Genomic DNA, 13,573 nt, shown 5'->3' on the forward strand with positions numbered 1-13,573 from the left:
TCACCTTATAATTAAAATCCAATAATGAACTTTTATCAACTTGTGAAGTCGGCTTAATATTAATTTACATTTGAGTTTAGATAATTATTCAAGGTTTTAATTTAGGAGGTTCTCGTTTTCATAGGTGACTTTTTTCTTTTCGTTTTACATGTAACAAGACAATATTGGTTAATAGCATATTTGACGAAGATTTCAGAACAAAAAAAAAAAGCAAGACATTGCAGTTAACAACCTGATGAAGGCGAGAGGAATTGTTGGCCGAAAAATGAGGATAATGCCTGCAAATAAGTAAATGAAATATTGAAAGATCTTATTACACGGAGTTTTGAAAAATGCAATTCTTCTCATCAGACGAAAGAGGTTTGCAAAATATAATAAATTTTGCAAGTTAATGCATTAAAAGAAATTTATATATATATATATATATATATATATATATATATATATATATATATATATATATATATATATAGAGAGAGAGAGAGAGAGAGAGAGAGAGAGAAAGAGAGAGATAAATAGATGGAGAGGAAGAGACAAGGTGGAGTTCAACGTCTTAAGCTTCCTCATTGCTGCACGACTTTCAATGTAACTTTTTGCATATTTTCACGTGTGTCACTGTGATTCTATTCCTCTGTATAAAGTAACATTTTTTAAATCAGAACTTTCTGATTTGGATCGAACAATCAATATATTACAAGCACTTGTAATTTACTGATATAACATCCAAAAGTAGAAGTTTTCAAAACATAAATATTTTTTCTATAAACATGAATATGTTCACATGTTATGCCCACCCCTCATAAGTAACATTCCTTGCTCAACACTTAGACGTGTATAAGAATCTAGCACTGGCATTGTCTGCATTGTTAAGCAAGAAAATAACATGTTTAGCTTTTATATGCTACATAATGATTCATACAATGAAAGATTTCCCTTATAACGTGTTTCATGTAAAGTGGGCGTCATCAGGCGAAAAAAGGATTGACTGCATATTTTCTGTTAGTTGTTTTAGTCTTCGGCAAATTATGATTAAAAGGTTGGCTGATGCTGGGAAACCGGAGGAGAGGGAGATAATGTTGGTGCTTTTTTATTAAATAACAAGCTGGATGCACGGCCAATACGCTTAAACATAATATTTTAATTTATGCAGACTGCATAGGTATTGTTATAGAATCAATCTTCTATTGAATATCATATATTACGAGGAATAATTTCCCCGGTTGACTAATTCGAAAAAAAATAAATAAATAAATAAAGATAATGTCTTTCATCAAATTCCGTCTGTATTTGTTTACAATATAACGTCAGCTGATATTTGGGCTTGATGATGTTTAAATAGTCTTTCTTCTTTTACTGATAAAAAGAATAATTTTTACAGGGGAATATTTTACATTACACCGGCCAAGGTTACACTGGTGTAACATAAAATATTCCCCTGTAAAAGTTCTTTTTATCCATAAGAGAAGAAAGACTATTTTTAAGATCGGATTTTTTCCATTTTTTACACTTATTTGATGAATTTCTGTACAAAACACATTTAAGAACACTTCCAGAAATATAAATTACCTTTGCGTGAAATTGCTTCAGCTGTTTTCGAACCTATGAGGAAGGAACTCACACACACACACAGCGACTTTTACATAATAGTAGAGATAGAAATCGGGATATAGATGCATACACAGAGTTTGGATTAACTAATAGACATTATCCTCGAATGCCTTTAATCTGTAATAAAATTTACACGTGTGTGTGTGTGTGTGTGTGTGCAAAATATAGTGATTCACAAAGACAGCTGTTTCGTCGTCTACATGTAGTTAAACATGATGAAATATGAAATGTTAATAAATTGTACTGAGCACTTTACTAGAGTTTGAAATTGTACTCCCATCATATCACCAAGATAACAAAACTCAATAACTTCAACATGTTCACCAAAATTTCCCCACATCTCAATTCTTATCATTCTCCATCGTTTTACGCTTTTTGCACTCAAACTGTTTATCCTCTTTCAACCTACCAGTTATTTCACTACACACACGGTGCATCCAAACACTACAAGTAACTTAATACCATGAAAAGTTTATATCTATATATCAATCATTAGTAAACAATTCCAATACCAGAAGTATATTTTTTATATAACATCCGTATTATTTTATTGGTTATATATATATATATATATATATATATATATATATATATATATATATATATATATAATAAAGACTTTATAACCTCAACGAGACGTTCACTTTAAAACGTCAGTTGATCTATATAGATTCTTCCTAATGCTTATATATTTTATGTACAAAAGGTCTACTCATGTATTGAGCACTTTTGAAAATAATTGTTTTCTTAGTTAATATCATCAATATATTTGAACTTAATAATATATATATATTTAATCCACAAAATAGTGTTTCAATATAAATAACTGCTGATCCTGAAAACTTAGGACTATTGATAATCTGAGAAAGCATGTTGATTCTGAGATTGCAATAATTTATTGACAGAATAATTTTCTTACGAACGACAATAAAATAATTTATATATATATATATATATATATATATATATATATATATATATATATATGTGTCTAAAGAAGCTTTCGGTAACAAAAAAATGTAAAAAAATAAAAATAAAGAATTCAGTTTAAATTCCCGAAAAAAAAATATAAATTAAACCTCTCGCAGACTTAGCGCCTACATAATCTGATTTCTAAAATGTTTATAATTATAAAAGAGAATTCAACTATATAAGGATAGAACAAAGAAAACCTTAATTGAAATTATTAGATAGAAAACAGGAATCCTCAGTTGCCTACCATGTAGCTGTTTCATATATATATATATATATATATATATATATATATATTCCAAGTCATAGGTATTCAAGAGATTTAACTCGTGAATTTAACGAAGTTATTAAGAGTGCTCAATAAAAAGAGCAATATATATATATATATATATATATATATATATATATAACCACTATATAATCATTATAGTTTTATATCTTTTCACCCCATACTTCTTTGTAGCTTTATCCTCGTATTCTACCATTTGTTTATCCTCTATCTTATTAAACTATAATCTTCCTATATTGTATCCCTTATCTCTTCAATATATATATATATATATATATATATATATATATATATATATATATATATATATATGAACCACGTTTTCTTATCAATGAATATTTTGTTTTTAATTCACACTTAAGGTATAAATCAGAAGCTGACTTGATGCAAGTGCCACATAACTCTCTGTTCACTCTGTTCAACAACTAAAAATGTAAGCAAGTATATTACGACTTACCTGATGCAAGTCTTCATCATTGAGGTCTCCAGAATCCCCCCAAGTTTCAACTTCGAGCTTCATATCATCTGGGAAAAGAAAAGCCCTGTAGAGAAAGAAAACACTGAATGAAACTAAACTCAAAATACAATTTAGTGTAATGGGTGTGGGCATAGGTCAACTGAACTAAATGTAGTGAGGCAACTCACAAGCTACAAGAAAGTCAACATGAAGTCCGTCAGGGAAATAGAAATTGTCTTGAAATAGATTATCATGGGTGAAAATAGTCATGTAAAATGTTTTTGGAGAAAGGAGACAGGAAGCAAGTGGTGGACACGATCGTAAAAGAAAAAATCGATTTATTTGTACAATAAAAAGCCAAGCGTGAAAACAGTCTCATCATGGTGAGATGATGAAAATAACTAGATTCGAGAAATGGTCATGTCAGGCAATGTGTCGAAAGAACTATATAAAACACAGATGATATATTCAAACTAACCATAACAAGCTAGGTGAATTCTATGTCAAAATAAAAGTAATAATGTTTAGCAAGTTAATGTAAAAGAACGAAGATCCAATTACCGAAACCAAAAGCTAAACTGAAGAAACATCCAAGTTAATTATTTTTTTCTTCCGTTTCTTTCCTTTAAGTGAACGTGTCACATGCATACACTTTTTGTACACACGGTGGAACGATAAAATTGTTGCCCTAAAGAAAATAACACTACAACTTTATTTTAAAACTTTTATTGAAAAATATCAATTCGGGTAACTTGGTCATGTAGTAGAGCTGATATCTATTCAATGTAGCCGCCTTCAGCCTTAATCACCGTTTCAACACAGGTCCGAAACTGGCAGCATGCCTTCTCCACAAGCGCTGGTGGGAGCTTGGCGAATACTCGGCAGATGGCAGCGATCAGGCTGGCTTTGCTGTTGTGGGAGGTCATGGTTGTGATGTTCTCGACGTATGACCAAACGAAGTAGTTCAGAAGGTTCAGGTTGGGAGAGGACGAAGGCCAATGAGAGAAAGGTACAAAGTTGTAGCACTCCTTTTGAAGACAAGCCTGGGTTTTTGAACTTGTGACTCGGTGCCAAGTCCTACTGCCACACCCAGTGTCTGCCAGCGACCAGCTAATGGCACCCGGGTATCACCACACTTTTCAGCACATTCAAGTATACTTTGATGTTGACAAAGAGTTTGATAATATTTGTGTAAATGTTGTGCACACACTGAGGATTCAACCTTTAAGCCCCAGAAGAGTGTAATTTACAACTGAATTTTACCAAGTACTTTATCCACTATGCCACGGGTTATTGCGACACTTAACATATAATTACAAACTACTTAGGTCTTCTACCCAATCCTAGCTGGAAAAGCAAGAACATGCTACCTTGCTGTGGATTTAATAAAGTGTTCCGTTTGAAATTATGTGCACACTCCAGACTTTGACAAAAAGAATTATGAGTTCGATAAGATACACCCAAAGAAGGTCGGAGGTTAAATCAATCTAAACGTCGTGCGAATAACAGTCAAGATGAGAGCAATAGTCTGACTAAGCCAAATAATATGAACTATTATTCCTCATATCAAAAATACAGATATAAAGACACTGTTGAATTGATCACTGAAGAAAACTCCCAACTAAATTACACACGGAGAGTTAGATGAAATAAAGTTTCACCCAGACAAAAGAAAAATCATGCTAAAGACTACATTAAGAAAATTTTGATGAAAGCAAATATCAAAATTAATGGCTGTGTGATGTCACCTTGGTCATCTTTTGTGGATGATAATAATTATTGTTTGGTGTTTCTGTGATTTTGTGGAGGGGGTATTATTGTTAAAACTATCGTTATATATTCTAACATAGATATATATATATGATTGCAGAAAAGATAGAGCCCTCTAAACAACAAATATAAAAAAAAAATATTTTTATCTTAATGTATTTTTATACTATTCATTTGGTCTCCAAGTCTCAGAATGTATACAGTTAAATTTAAAAATTCAATGAATATTTATTATTTGTTTAAACTTTGTTAATCCACTTTGACTCAACCACCTTGTTTATCAGATGTGAACAAAACATCTGCCATTTTTGGGGCTCACAAAAGAATCCTCATTAGAGACTCTCCTAATACTTCCGACCTTATCAGCCTTTAAGATCTATAAGAGATGGAAAGTGATTGCAAGAAAAGGGGCGATACACACAAAAGGAAAATTGTACAGTTAATTCAGCCAGGAAAAGCGAATTTGATCGGTCTTAGATGCTGTCTTATAAAAGATGAATTCTTTAATTAAACGCAGACAAGTGGGAATTTAATCGGACTGTTTGAACCGTCAAGAAAATGTCCTCTCAAAAAGCAACCAAAAAAATCTAAGACAAAAATAAAAAAATATATTCTAGAAAATAGATAAGAAATTTTACAATGACTCTTCTATAAGTATCTAGTTTTAATCTATACAGCCACGCCACACCATATATATATATATATGTGTGTGTGTGTGTGTGTATATATATATATATATATATATATATATATATATATATATATATATATATATATATATATATATAGGGCACAATCACGTTGACACTGGTATCACGCATATATATACGGCACAATCATGTTGACACACTAGTCCTTGCTAGATCAGCGAAGTTAAGCAACGTTGAGTTAAGCCAGTACCATTTGGGAAGGCTAAGCACTGTATGTACCGCGCCGAGTTGTAGAAATTTCAATTTGGTATCTGGGGTTACATTAATTCACTGGGAGAGATGCACCCCTAGTCTTTGTTAAGACGTGCATCTAGGAGAAGGTAAATTCTGATGTAAAACCTACGGTCTACTGTATACTCTGCCCTGTGGCAGTCATCTGCACTGATAAAGGTTGGCAGTAATACCAAAAAGTGTAGTTGGTTCTATACAAAGCCTTCACCGTTTATAAACAAAACATCTGTGTGTATTTCCGAGCAACTTAGTTGTTGTGGAGAAGCTCATATGTTGAAATCGACGATGGTAGAGTCCATCATATATATATATATATATACAAAAAACTCGGAAAAAACATAACTTTATCGTGTTCAATCAGACATGCTTGAATAATGACTTGCTGCCAAAATATGTGTGTGTGTGTGTGTGTGTGTGTGTGTGTGTGTGTGTGTTTATGCAGCATTTTTTCTCTTAAATATATTTCATTAAATAAAATTGACGTTTATTGTCCATTAATTTTATTTTTGATCCTTTCAAACTTCCGAATAATAGTCTTCCTTTCTGGCAGGAACTTGCTGATGTAATCGCCATATTTGTTCTAAGTCCGATTTCTTTCCAATCCTTCTGGATTCATCATCAGGAACAGTTTAATCTTACTGGTTTTGAACAATTTATATATATATATTTTTTTGTAACAGTTATAAATGTAATACGTTATAAGAAAAAAATATATAAATTGTTCAAAACCAGTTAGATTAATCTATCCCTGATGGATTGGAAAGTACTCAGACTTACAATAAATATAACGATTATATCAGCCAATTCTTTCCAGAAGTGAACTCCATTATTCAGAAGTTGGAAAAGATCAAAAGTAGAATTATTAGACAAAAATATGTCTATTTTATTTAATGAAATATGCCTAAGAGAAAAAATTCTGTCTGTATATATATATATATATATATATATATATATATATATATATATATATATAGGCAGCATTTTTTCTATATGTGTGTGTGTGTGTGTGTGTGTGTGCCTGCACAGGGTGTTTTCATTAGAGGCGGGGAACTTTAAATTGACAATTTTAGTTTCTTTAATTGCAGATTTGGTAACTATTGATTATTTTGAGTTTCAGCATGAAGAGACCGATACGCAAGCAACGTTTGTTAATTGTGCAAATTAATGATCGACTTATCGAGAGAAATATTTGATGAACGAATAATTTTACAGAATGCATCCGTCAACTGGCCACCTCGTCCGTGCAACTTAACCCCATTAACTAATTTTCTTTGTGGCTATGTAAAGTCCCATGTATACATTGATAAACAAGATGCAATAGACCACTTGAAAGACAACATTTGACGTGTTATTGCCAGAATACAGTCAAATTTAACGTGTAGATTTTGTCAAAACTGGACCTCTGTATTATTCCATATATGTGCGAGCCGCAGGGGCCATATGCACAAACTTTTATTTAAATTATAAGTATCAAATTTTAATCTTTGGTATAAACCACATACTTGTATAATAAAACATATTTTTCTGTGATTTATTTTAATTTAAAGTTTGCCGCCCCTAAAAACATACTACTTATATAAACACTGCAATAACAGTTGTCCTAGGCCAGAACCGGTAAAATTAATTTCTCAAAAAAAAAAACGTTTTGCATCACTTTTATGGCCCTTTACGAAATGTAAAATAAAGACATAATTACATTAACCTTATGTCTAGAATTCTGATCCTTATTCTGGTCAAAATTCAAAACATAATTTAAATTCTAGGAATGAAGGAATCTTAAGATGAAATTAAAATTCATGGAATCTTTCTGAACTGGTGTCTAGTAAATCTAATCTATTGTTGTAGCTTAAAACCAAATAGAAACATACAATTTATACCCATACGAAAATAATTGATATGAATAGCTTTTCACAGAAAATAAAGATATAAACCCAAAGTCAACACCCGATGTCAATTCTTCTATACGCTTAATTTTCGACATTAGATGGTCATGCTTCTTTCTTTTTAATGGAAACTTCTGGTTTTTTTTTCTGATGAGTATATGTAAGGAAACACTCAATGCTAATTTAAATATATTTATTGTTGCATGTAAGCGAAACAAATCTGTTAAAAATGTTCTGAAGTTTTCAGATGTTGAAAGAATTGATGGTTAAGATAAATAAAACCTTGGAACTCATAATTCATTCATATATATATATATATATATATATATATATATATATATATATATACATATATATATATATATAAATATATATATATAAAACCTTGGAACTCATAATTCATTCATATATATATATATATATATATATATTGCTCAGTTGGTAGAGTGCTTGCCTTGCATGCAAGAGGCTCGGGTTTCGAATCCTGAGTTCGGATGTGTCTAACTGATGAGCCCAAATGAGGGCGAAACTCGAGTCTTGGACTTCCGGTTCTTTGACTGTCATGGCTCTTGTGGGCTGCGACGTGGTTTGGCTGTGGAATTTATTATATACAATCTCTCACATTCTGAAAATCATATATATATATATATATATATATATATATATATATATATATATATATGTATATATATATATATATACACTAGCAGGATGAGCCGACGTTGCCCGAGATTGAATGATGATCAAAGAATATTTCAGACTCGCATATTTTTATTGTCATCAAAATCAATAAAATAGCACAATTTTTCAATCAAATCGATTGATTTCCTGCTCTTATTGGGGACCTATCGCAATGCACTTGGAGGAAGTTTAAGGTGTCTTTCGCAGTAACTAAGTTCACAATGTCATATCGAAGAGGCTACTGTTTACTTTATATGTTGGGTCTTTCGGCTTGTGTGGTAATAAAACTTCTTGAATACACTTGTGATGTTAGACCGTGTAAGATTTCGTCAAAATCACCTGTTCCTTCTTTCCTTGGATTATTTTGATTATCGATTATCGATACTTATCGAAGACATTACCACACAAAACACATATAAGAACACGATCAGGTACATGAAGTATCTTCATGTGAAATTTCATAAAAATCGACCCAGCCGTTTTTGAGTGTATAGGGAATGAACTCACAGATACACGGACACACAAAGCTCCTTATCTATCTATCTATCTATCTATATATATATATATATATATATATATATATATATATATATATATATATATATATATATATATATATATATATATATAAAATGGGTTAAGAAATTCCAACGAAAGAAAGATGTATATTTAAATAAGGGAGTAGTCACCAACAATGTGTATTTTTTAACATTATTTTATTATTCCGTGTCTTGGTTTTTCATTGAGAATTATGTTTGGATCATTGTAATAATGTTTTTAAGTCATTGAAATCGTTTTTACGTGCGTTTCAGACGTTCTGTGATGCGTCCTCGTCAGAAATTATTTTTCAGATGTTGAAAGAATTGATGGTTAAGATAAATAAAACCTTGGAACTCATAATTCATTCATTCATATATATATATATATATATATATATATATATATATACACTAGCAGGATGAGCCGACGTTGCCCGAGATTGAATGATGTTCAAAGAATATTTCAGACTCGCATATTTTTATTGCCATCAAAATAAATAAAATAGCACAATTTTTGTAATGTCGAAAATTTCTGACGAGGACGCATCACAGAACGTCTGAAACGCGCGTAAAAACGATTTCAGTGACTTAAAAACATTATTACAATGATCCAAACATAATTCTCAATGAAAAACCAAGACACGGAATAATAAAATAATGTTAAAAAATACACATTGTTGGTGACTACTCCCTTATTTAAATATATATATATATTAATTATAAACAGAAGCAGGCTATATTTGTTTGACATAATGGATGAAAAGATACAAGAATGAAAAGGCTACCTAACACAGCTAAATTGAGGCATGATCTTCGTGAGTTCTGTGCAGAAGTCTAAGGAAACAAACAAATAAAAGTAGCAGGAACAATTGCCTAAACTTGTTAAAGGAATCAATTGTAGAAATGTCCTTCAATTTTGTATCTTAAATATTTTCAGTCTGTTTATATTACCTGACTGCTCCCACCTCTGCATTTGAAAATTCGATGCAATTATATTAATATGAATATTATCAACCCGTCGGCTGAATTTCATTTCAATCATACTTCATTAACTTTTAGAATAATTAAAATTATATTTAAGGATCATTTAAGTGCAATCATCCAACTTCCTTTTATTTCATGTTTAAATCCTATTCCCCCCCCTCTCTCTCATATATATATATATATACATATATATATATTTGAATTGAATGTCTACTATTATTTAAGATTTTTCTGTACAGGGGGTTGTCTAACATTAGGATACTTTTCCCTACAATTAAACCCTAAGTTATATATATATATATATATATATATATATATATATATATATATATATATATATATATATATATATATATATAGTTTTATATTTTAGGAGAAATACATATGTTTGTAAGTTCAAGGCTTATTCTCTGATATATCATACAAAATCAAAGTGAATATCCATATAATAATAGGCTGAAGTGAGGAGTGCTACTTTCCATTATATATATATATATATATATATATATATATATATATATATATATATATATATATATATATATATATACATATAATGGAGAGAACTTAAATGTCTGATAAACATTATCCTCCAGTGTCTAAGGTCTCTGTGTACATGAGTTTGTCAAAACAACCTGGCATGGGACATACTTTTCCCTAAGTAAACCCTGACTAAATATTCAAAATCACATAGTCTTCACAACCCAAATAAGATCTCCTTGGTACTGCTAGCACACTGGCTTTTACGAGAAATAGTGCACGTTCTCCAAGCGATGTTATTTCAAGTAATAGCATGGACCTGGATACTCCACCAGACTAGATGGATTCTTGTCCTGAAATCCAGTAAGACCAAGAGACCACAAGAAAGATATATTATAACATTTAAATAGTCAACTGCGGAGACGGCAAATTATGTTCTCAGTTTCTTTACTAACGCAAGTGTTTGAAGTGTAATGAGAACGTTAATAGAATATTCAAATATCTACGTATCTCAAGTGTTAGCCCCAGGACGGGGGTCCCTTGATTTCTGAAAACTTCTACTAAAGTAAGATGAAACAAAGAGAAAATGAAAGGCAGTCTTTTGAAGCACTCCAACACTGAAATGGATCCCAATAATCTCAATCCACTTGTTAAATCCGTTTGTCACACTCTCCAGGGCTCCCCTCATAACAGAAACAACTTCTACTTTCTTCAACTTCCATAATCTTTTTATCTCTTTTGTTAAGTCTTTGTACTTTTTCAGCCTTCTTTTCTTTTTCCACTACATTATTATTATTATTATTATTATTATTATTATTATTATTATTACTCACTAGGAGTTTTCACACAGGCGATGATCTAAGAATTCTCATTGAAAACAACCTATGATGTTTCTGGAGTCTGAGTGACAACAAGTCTCCCCAGATTTTCAGTACTCTCCACCTCTTTAGACAACCTTTGCAAATTCATTTGTGTTATCGCAATAGCTACCAACCATTGATTTCTTATTTGTAGTGACCATTGGTCCTCATTGAGATATGGGTGGCAATAAGCTACCCTAAGGTCCCAGTACTCCTCGCACTCATTCAGTGGAGGTCTGCTCAGTGCTTTCCATTCTTCTTGATTCTCTTTATTTATTTGGTGTGACACTAATTTATGATAAAGAAAACAAAAGGGAGGGGGAGGTCAAGGGGGGTTAACTTACAATCATGCAATTATACAGTTTCCGTTGTCATTATTATTATTATTTGTCACACTTCCTAGGGCTCCCATCATAATGGGTTCAATCTCTACTTTCTTTAACTTCCATAATCTTTTTATCTCTCTTTTCAAGTCTTTGTACTTTTGACTTCTTTTCTTTTTCCTCTGGATTCACATCATCATCATTATTATTATTAGTATTAGTATTATTATTATTATTATTATTAGTAGTAGTAGTAGTAGTAGTAGTAGTAGTAGTAGTAGTAGTAGACCAATCAAGTGTGTGCAATAAACATGTATGAAAAACAATGTTTGATTTGATATTGTTTTATGAAACTATTTTTCTTCTTAATTTAAGCTAGGCATATCACTATGGGGATGGATAAAAAGAAAATATTCTTGTAACAGGTTTTTTCAAGTTTAGCTCATCTCACAACTTTCAACCTCTGCCGACAATTTTTTAAAAGCTGCAATCACCATTGGTGATAACGGCATGCCCTCTCCAATGTGTATTGTTCTGATGTCAGTCTACTTAAGCGAAGTTGGCAAGTCTTGAAAATGTTAACTTAATAATCTTTTAGTTTATTGATTTTAATCAAACTTTCAACATGATAGAAAAAATTGCACCGGAATTGTTCATAGAAAATACTTCTAAATAGATTACTTATAATGCCGATGGGGATAACATTTGGTAATTCTAAGAAAAATGTTTTCTTTTGAACTTTTAAAAACAAAGTTACAAAATCATCTATTTGCTCAAATAGATGTAGTATTCCTGCATAACGTTTGAGGATAAATTTTCGCTGCAATGAAAAAAATAGTCACTGGTTGTATCGGAAATTTTTATAGTTCACTTATTATTTTAGGTAAAAATGATAGTGACCTTAATCCCCAATAAAATATAAACTGCATTGTTAATGTTTCAATATTTAGATGTATAAATACATGCATAACTAAGGGAGGTAATTGCGATGTTCCTGATCCGGACGCCACCAAAAGACCCGACGATCAGTATGTCTAAATTCTTGGCGCACGAGTTTTGGTATTTTTAGAATTTCAGCATGGCAACAAAACACCATTCAATCAAATTAATCCTTTCGTTTTGGATGCGTTGGCATACGCACGGAGGAAGATGCCATGAGCAAAAGATTGGAGGAATTAAAAATTAGTCTTGAATCAATCTTCGACAGGTAAGGATTGTGTCAGCTCTCAGTCGACCATGAAAACAAGAGTGAACGGAAATAAAACTGAAAATTCTATTTTCTATAAACACAGGTCCTGAACTGTCATCCATCGACGAAATATTGCATCCCTCTGCCTGTTCTACAAATACTTTAATGGTGAATGCTCTGACGAACTGCAAGCACGTGTATCTCCTCGATATAACTACCCCCGACAAACCTGACAAACAACTAAGTCCCACCCCTTTACAATAGAGATCCCTAGGTGTAAGAAAGTTTTTTACTCCAATAGTTTCTTCCCTAGAACTGCGAGTCTTTGGAACTCCCTTCCGGGATACTGCTTTCCCAACTGTACTGAAGTTCAAGTGTAATGTGAACAAACATCTTTCAACTCATCTCCCTTCATAATGCTCCCACAAATTATGTCCTCGATAGTAGCCCCCTACTTCAAAGTGGCACTGTGCCTTGTTTAGGGTGAAAATTGAATAATAAAAAAAAAAACACTCTTAAAAGTGAGAAGAAAAGTTTTTCTTATTGCTCCAATGAGATATGAAGTGAATGATTTTGTCATAAGAAATTAAAACGCCA

General features: G+C 31.5%; 1 protein-coding gene across 1 annotated transcript in view; it reads right to left on the bottom strand.

Moving 5' to 3' along the window:
- Positions 1-13,573, bottom strand: part of LOC145292193 (cilia- and flagella-associated protein 65-like) — a 2,765,874-nt gene that overhangs the window by 863,561 nt on the left and 1,888,740 nt on the right. The window contains exon 29 of the mRNA XM_080138498.1: positions 3,327-3,411. Within this exon, the coding sequence (XP_079994624.1) occupies positions 3,327-3,411 (85 nt within the window). The remainder of the gene's footprint in view (positions 1-3,326; positions 3,412-13,573) is intronic.

This window comes from Euprymna scolopes, chromosome 13 (assembly GCF_053919585.1).
Source record: "Euprymna scolopes isolate OS-2025 chromosome 13, ASM5391958v1, whole genome shotgun sequence".
Lineage (NCBI taxonomy): Eukaryota > Metazoa > Mollusca > Cephalopoda > Sepiida > Sepiolidae > Euprymna > Euprymna scolopes.